The sequence below is a fragment of the Xiphophorus couchianus genome, chromosome 8, assembly GCF_001444195.1.
Source record: "Xiphophorus couchianus chromosome 8, X_couchianus-1.0, whole genome shotgun sequence".
Classification (NCBI taxonomy): domain Eukaryota; kingdom Metazoa; phylum Chordata; class Actinopteri; order Cyprinodontiformes; family Poeciliidae; genus Xiphophorus; species Xiphophorus couchianus.
Genome location: NC_040235.1, coordinates 11693548 through 11701530, shown reverse-complemented (window position 1 = coordinate 11701530; position 7983 = coordinate 11693548). Strand labels below are relative to the sequence as shown.

At 36.3% G+C, this 7983-nt stretch overlaps 1 protein-coding gene across 2 annotated transcripts in view; it reads right to left on the bottom strand.

Moving 5' to 3' along the window:
* Window positions 1-1316: 1316 nt before the first annotated feature.
* Window positions 1317-7983, bottom strand: part of LOC114149304 (5-hydroxytryptamine receptor 4) — a 44108-nt gene continuing 37441 nt past the window's right edge. The window contains exon 8 of one of the 2 annotated variants that reach the window (XM_028025052.1): window positions 1317-6018. In XM_028025052.1, the coding sequence (XP_027880853.1) occupies window positions 5925-6018 (94 nt within the window). In that variant the 3' untranslated portion in view covers window positions 1317-5924. The remainder of the gene's footprint in view (window positions 6019-7983) is intronic. The other variant, XM_028025053.1, reaches the window with a different exon arrangement.

Genomic DNA, 7983 nt, shown 5'->3' with positions numbered 1-7983 from the left:
AAGCAACTCTTCTGTGAAGATGTACCTGTTGTATGCACACTTCCAGCTGTAAAGAAAATCTAATTTAATCAATCTATTACATTAAATTGCAAAAAAAAAAAAAAAAACCTGTGCGAAACCCATAATCTCCAGATCAGCTCTACGATATACACGGCAACTTACCATAAATATCCTAGCATGGCCATGCAACTTTTCCTCAACAATGAGCGATTTATTATCTTCCACCCATAACAAGAGCAACGCAAAACTACTCCTTAGTGAGTACCTGAGTAGAAGGCCTGTCGCCCCCTAGTGAATCTGAAATGGAAGAAATACCAGCTAACAATCAACTTTTATGACTGTAAAATCAGAAAAGTTGGTGCAAGTGGACACAGAAAATCCAGAAAGCAAAGAACTCTGGAGTACTGTATTGCGTACTATGTAGTCCATCCTGACTAAAGAATATTAGACTTTATCATCTGGAACTATAAAAGCATTTATTCTTTCTTAGAATTCATACCACTGTTGATCTTTAATATGCAGGTTTAGATTAGGTTGATTTCTAGCAGGATAGTAATTTTGTTAAAGCTTAGTTTGACTTGTAGCAAGGGCTTATCGGCTGTTTATAATTCACTTATATCACTTTAGTAATATACAGAGTGCACTTGTATTCTGCAAAAGTACAAGTGCTCCAGACGAGTCTTCTCTGAAGTAGTGCTGAGTGTGCGGAGTTCGGAGACACTGTGGGAATCAAGACATGTGTTATCCATTACAAAAAAAAACCATTTCTCTTGAAGGTACACATAGTAATTAATGTGCTGACAAAGCCACAAGCTTAATAACTTACTCTCAGATTTTTGTCACAAGCAGGTTTCCTATTCCTTTAACTGGATTCCTGGTTTTAAGGAACTTATCAGCATTATTTAACACAAGGTTCCTACACATGCTACATCTAATTTTGAACACAATCTAGTGCAAAATATCTAGTTTATAAAATAAAGAAATTTAATTATTTATATGTTTGATAAATGAATCATCACAATGCTGAACTTAAACTCTGATTTTGTCGGCTGGTGAAAGTCATTTTACTTTTTACTCCTTGTATTCGTCATCTATACCAATTTAGATCACTGTAAATCATACTTATCAAAATTGTCACACATGTACTGAATTATCATTCACTACACACAGATTGTTTAAATCATTGCTTATTACCTTTGTTGCCTTTGGTTCAGTTTGCAAAACTTCATATGATATCAGCTTTTCAGCTGTAAAAGTTTGAAAACCACAAACCCAGTGGAAGCCCTGATCAAAGATGGAACAGGGGCAAAAAAGGAAATCATTTATATTTTTAATAAGGGCAAATGTTTATACAGATTCTCACTTGGTAATTCCAGAAACAACAATAACATTAACTACTTTGTAAAACATATTTTTCCTCTTCTGATTGAGGAAAACCTTTTTTAACTTTCAAAAGGCCCATCTGTCTGCATTTTAATTTGCGAGAGTAATTATTTGGTTGATATCGAAGTTTATTGTTCATATAATAATAATGGAAGGCAGGTGATGTCATTGACCACATTTTTGCTGTTTTTATTATTGTAGATTTTTGTTATCAATAAGCAGACATAAATTCTTATGTACAGACTTTTATCCACAGAGGACCATCCCAGTTTCCGGTGCTGCTGCTACACCTAGTGGCTAGACTAAAACAGGCTTTTTTTTCCATTCCCCAGCCTGTTCTCTCTACAATTTCCATAAACACACATTTTTAATGACAGTTAAAAAAATAAAAAATAAAAACCTAAGATGAACAGCACTTGAGAAATAATTTCAACAACTCATCCTGAATGTCTCCTTTCCGTCTGAACTGTCACTATATATCATAATCTTTGGGACTTTCAGTATCCAGTATTTTTCATTCTTTACCTTGTTCTGTTCATTCCGTTTCTGTGCTATACGTGTATTTATTTTCTTTTGTGAGTCACAGTGTTTAGTTATGGTTATAGATCTTAGTTCTTGTTTTACTTTGGAAGTTTTTCAGGAACTTTGTGTTTTCTCTCCAGCCACTCCGTCCTTCTCCCACAGTCCAAAAACTGTGGACTATAAGCTTGAATATAATTGTGCAAACTGGAATTACAAAAAAACTTAGCTTAATGGAAACACGCCAATTTCGAAAAAACTCACGACAAAAGGTGTATCAGAATCTCAAAACTGCAATGGAAAAAGTTTCTGCGTCACACGAGTCACGTGATCAACAACGGGACGTTAATACAGGCGGAAACGATAACAGGAAGTTGTTGGAAGATGATGGCATCGCATAAGTTTTTTAATGACTAATTGCATTAACAAACTTATTAACGTGTGATTTTAAGTAAGATTCAAAATTGTGCTTTTCGATATTTAGTAGAATGTCAACAAAGTGCAGAGCAAATTTTTAACGGAAACGCTGCTAAGGTCAGGATGTCACAGCTGACATCCATTCTGCTAATTAAGCTCTCCTGCCTTCACGCCAGTAATCACATTCCCCAGTCTCTCATGTTCTGCTCTTCTCTACTGGTTCCTATGGTTGATCTTCCCCTGGCTTCTGTGACTCCCTCATGTTTTGTAAGTTTTCTATTCCCCCTGACTCCAATGGCAAACATGACACTATAGGTTCTGAGTCTAGTGACGGCCAAATGAACCCTCGTGAAGCAGTGAAGCTTCCCAGCCCATTGTTTCACCCAAAAGTTCATTACTCGGTGGTTCACTCATTTCTCACTAGTGACATCTGCTGTTGAAACTAATAGAGCATTGTGACTCAGACTGATTTGACAGTAGACATTTGTTTTAGTGTATTCGGAGTGCAGTGCTTGTTGGGGCAGACATTCTTTGAGTTTTGATTTGCTTCCTGAAAAACTAAAATTCTTCAAAAATGTTCTTTTTCTTGGATTTCTATTGGCTCTCTGATCCCTTATATTTTCACTCATCAGCCAGAATTTTACTCTTCCAACAGTTTTAAGTCTGTTTCTGCTGTGCAAGACTGATATATCTTTGCAGAATAAAGAAATAGTGGACCTTTCAAGAAGGTGAGAATTTTGGAGGTTAATTATTTTTATTTAAGAATCTTGTGAGCGATAATCTCAAAGTATTCGCAGATGATTTTTTTCCCCTCTTGCTGGCTCCATTTCAATCAAGTTTATTTGTGTAGAACAATTCAGCAACAATGCAGTTTCAAAGTTCTTTACATAATAAAAACACACAAATATAAAGTCAAAAATATACCATTATCAACAATTGAGAAAACCGGTAACAAACATTACATTTTGATGAGTCCCATCATCAAAACTAATAATACACATGAACTATGTTGGTCAAGGTTCCTTTTATTTCGTCCACTGCTGAAAACAAATACTCCTCTGACGCGCGATCAAATACCACAACCCATGAAGCGGCACGGCTCATCACGCTTTCATTTTGAAAACCGACACGCAAAATGAAGCAGTCACGTGACCCATGCAATGCGAGGCATCGTTTGTTGTCAGTCACGTGGTTTTCAGCAAGACGAAACAAGCATCGAAGCGTGACTTAATCTGACACGCCCCCTTTTTACTCGGTACACCCACACATCTGGCTTCAGATGGCCATCACTACCTGAGTCAGTAATCTTGTTCGAACTACTTTTAAATATCAGTTTTTCTTTTTTGTTTTAGAGCAGAAGAGCAAATATATGGCTAAAAAAGTCAATTGATTTGGGAAACTTATTCTGTTTTGATGTGATCACATGGCAGCCACTTCGCACATGCTTATTTCTCAGACAAAGTAAGACGACTCTTATTTTAAAGTTGTAGGTCAGCCTGACCTCTTATGTGTTGAATGAAATAAGAAACATTTTTCCCCTCTCAGTGGACCGATTTGTTAAAGAAAAGGCAGCTAGCCCTTGGTTCTCACCAAAATAGCAACACTACTGGTTTCCTTCGGTCCTTAAAAGGACAAACTATTGGCTTTATGTCTTGTATGGTTAAAAATATCTTTCTGTTGTTAGCACCACCTTAGAGTAAAACCAAAATACTGCATCGGCTCTGTGGGACTGTGAGACAAAGCCTTAGGATCAGATAGGACGCACTAAAGTGTGCAGGAGTAAAATGTTTTTAAAAGGGTAATGCATTCCTTCTGATGTATGATTGCAAGAAGGCTCTATGTTATTTCCAATCAGGTAATCAGTTAAAAAATATTTTATTACTGCTGTTCTCTTCATTTTGAATTAAAATACATTTTTGAGAAACGCTTTGACAGTTCCTCTTTACAGTCTCTATTCTCTTCAGTTCTCCTTGCTTTCTGAAGCAACATGACATGACCAAGAAAAAAAGGTTGTTACTGAGTGTAGTGAGTCATTTGTCTTGAGTTGACCACAATTATCCTGCTGAAAGACCTAAGAGCCATCTATTTTCAGTTTTCTGGCAGAAGTCACTGGATTTTTATTTAAAACCACCTAGGATTCCAAAATGTCCAGAGACTATACACTCTAACATGCCACCTTTGGAAGAGAAACAGAACCTCCACTACACCTAACAGGTAGCATTCCCACATATTACTCCTTTTTCTTAGAGACTCCCCTTGAGTGTTTGCTAGGAAAAAATAAATCTCAATCTTCGTATCATTTAACCACACCACACAGTTCCAGTTAAAGTTCCAGCAGCGTTTGGTATGTGATTATAGGAGCTAAGGCTTTTCCTGCCTTGTAGATGGAGTCCAATGGTCGTTATGGATACATAGTGATAGGTGTGTCACTCATTGCTGCAGTTGCACAACGATGGGCAATCGAGCATTTTTCCCTCTTTTAGTTTACCCTCCATTGTCCTCACTCTGTGTGCTAGAGATATAAGCTAGAACTTCACTCGCCTTTGTTGGTCACACCTTGTTTGAAACTTTTGAAGTCTTACTCTGATTGTGAAAAAGATATTTCCATGTAGTACTTTCTACTAATTTTACAGAGAGAGCAAAAAATGGGTATCTGTGTCAATTATATCTATGGTAACTAGGAGGTCTTAGATTACAGCTCCAAGACACGGATGAAAAGAAATTAAACTATAAGTTGTAATTTGACCTTAGTTACTTAATTGAAATTGCAAGAAATTTCAAGAATTTTGTAAAATATATATATCATGTTTATATTTAATAAACATGATCAATGAGATTTGCATCAGATCATAATGCTTCATAAGATTTAAACAAGCTCCCTTTTGCTGAAGCATGAACCAAAATTATTTTTATTTTGATTCATGAAATTTAAAGCCTAAGCTCATGAGTGAAAGGGGGAAAAAAGAGAGTTGAACAATAAAGAAAAAACGGATATGAATCAATGGATGGCTTTTTATCCACCTTAAAATTCATAATTTGGGAGACGTTTTCTGGGCTGGAGACAGTCAGCGTTCAACCAGACATCAAAAACCGAATGGAGGTAAACCCTTGTTATTGTTAAGATACATTCATTTATCAGCTTTTCATTGTCAGTTATTAATTGAAATATCATATTCTGCCTTCCCATTTGGCAAGAAGGACATCAATGGTTGCTTTACTGCCATCTAGTGCTCAAAAATCACATTGAGTTTGTACATTTCAAAATATAAAATAAAAGCGTAACATCAGATCTCCATTTCAACCTCAATATGCTTTATGCTTACCTCAAAAATGCACTTATATTGTACTTTTTTTTAAATTAAACATTAGATTTTAAGAGTAGCAGCAGTTGTCTTGTATGTCACATTCTGTAAGCAGAGTTCATCTTCACTGAGCTATTACATTGCTGTTATGAAACAGCCAAGGATCATGAGGGAACTGCATCACTATGGAAAATCAGCTAGCATTAAAGTACACTCTTTAAGATCACAGATGCCAAGACATTGGCGTTAAATGTCCCCTAAATCTGATGAGCAGTTCACAGTTCTGTTCCCGTAAAGTTATCCTCACAGGGGCCCAAGAGAGTCCTGAGACTCTTGTTCGATGGCAAGGATTGTCTGGCCATTATCGCTGTAGCTTCTGTTTGGCAGGAAGGACAATCTGAAAGAGACAAAAACTTTGTTAGTCCACATTAACCAAGTCTTAATGCAAGAAAGTAGGCTTCAAGTTATAAACATCTTTAAAAAGCTCTTCCAGTTATTGTAGAGCTCTGAAAATTTTGAATTCTGTAAACTACTGCCATAGAGATCTTGGTAGGAGTTGCTGGGAACAGTAATGGGGAGAAGTCAAGGGAAGTCAAATCAAACTCACTGGGAATTACTGACACATTTAGCAGAACCACCTTAGCAGATTTAGCTTGAGTTTTCCATTTTCTGCTTGTCTTTATTATTCTCAGCTATCGTTTCCACAGGATTGCTTTATTGGTTGAATGATTCAGTTTGTACAAAGCTTCAACAGAGATAGCCTCACACTTGACCCCACAACTCTTTGGTTTTCTCCAAACATGCCTCCCTATAATTGGCTAAACATCTCCAATATGGTCTCACTTGTTGTTAAAGGACATTCTTCCAGAGGTCTTGTGATTAAATAGGATGCAACATGACACTCTGGAGTCATGAACCCATGTTTGTCTTAGAGAGAAGAGGCTTTCTCCTGACACTACTTCCAACTGATACATTCTTCTCCAGGCCTTCTCTAATGGTCCAGTCATGGAAATGTAGTATTTCACTGGCCAGCCTGAGGCACGTTGGGTCTGAGAGGAAACTCTTGGATGGTTTCTAATTTTTCTGTAGTTTGCACAGTCTGAGTTTGGGTTCATATTTTGGACTAGTCCCAGGAAAACTGAAAAATTCCTTAAAAATTTCCCAATTGCGAATAATTTTTCTAACTGTTCTTTAACTGAGTTGAGAAAGTTTGAAATGTACCTTTATTTTTTCTTCCCAGAAAGAAACTAACAACAAACAACCATTTCTCTTCTCTAGACCTTGTTTTTTGCTGTCTTTAGAATAGAAATGGCATCCACTGTCGATCAGTAAGGAAATTTCCATCTCGGCATTGTGGTAACATCTTTCTACTCCAGATCAACAAACTGAAAACTGAGCTCAAATCTACTACCATCCACAAGAGATGCAAAGAACATGATCATCCAGCCATCTGTTAGTTACTAAAAAAACCTAACATTAATATTTTTTTCAAACAGTTACATGAACACTTTCTTGGGATTACATTTGATCCTAGTCATAGTGCCAAAACATCCTCCTCATTAGTCAGAAGCCCATTTTATGTTTGACCTCCTGGATGCTTTTAAGGCTATGATTCAGTCTTTTATTCTTAAAGGAGTAAAAATAGAAAACTTCATATATTTTAAGACAGGTCTTGAGGATAAAATGTGAAAAACCTGTTAGGATCTGAAAACTAACACATAAACCACACATGCTCATGTCCTGCTTTCTCAGAAAGAAAGCTATATAAGTTATTTATTAACTAGAATGTTTAAAAGGGACAGTCCACATAAATAACCCTAATGCCAAATAGACCAAAGGTAAACAGCAAAGGTAAACAGGTAAACAGTGTGTTTGAGTCACACTCTAAAATATGTGCATCATTAATAGGGTTATTAATGTAGAAAATAACTCAATGAAGGTATAATAGTTGAGCTGTTACACAGAAATGTCTAATGTGGCTTTAAGGGTAAAAAAAAAAAAAAGTTATTAAAACTTAATGGGCAAAATAGATTCATGTCAAAGTTCCACTTGGAGAAAATAGACAAAACTTTTCTCACACACAGTAGCAAAGAATATGATACAAACAAAACGTTTATCTCGACCCAAATCTGTCAAGTTGATCATGTTTAGTTTCAATTGGGATTCTCCTTCTTGGTTTCTGTCTCTCTTTTGCTGAGTCAGCACTCTTGCAGGGATACGATGTCACAAGTGTCCAATCAGTAAAACAAAAGCAGACTTTCGTAAGAGTGGTCATGTTGCTTCACACATCCAAGACAAATGTAATTTCTTAATTTTTTTAACCACATTCTTAAAGAGAAAGGAACGTAAATAACAGTTGCAG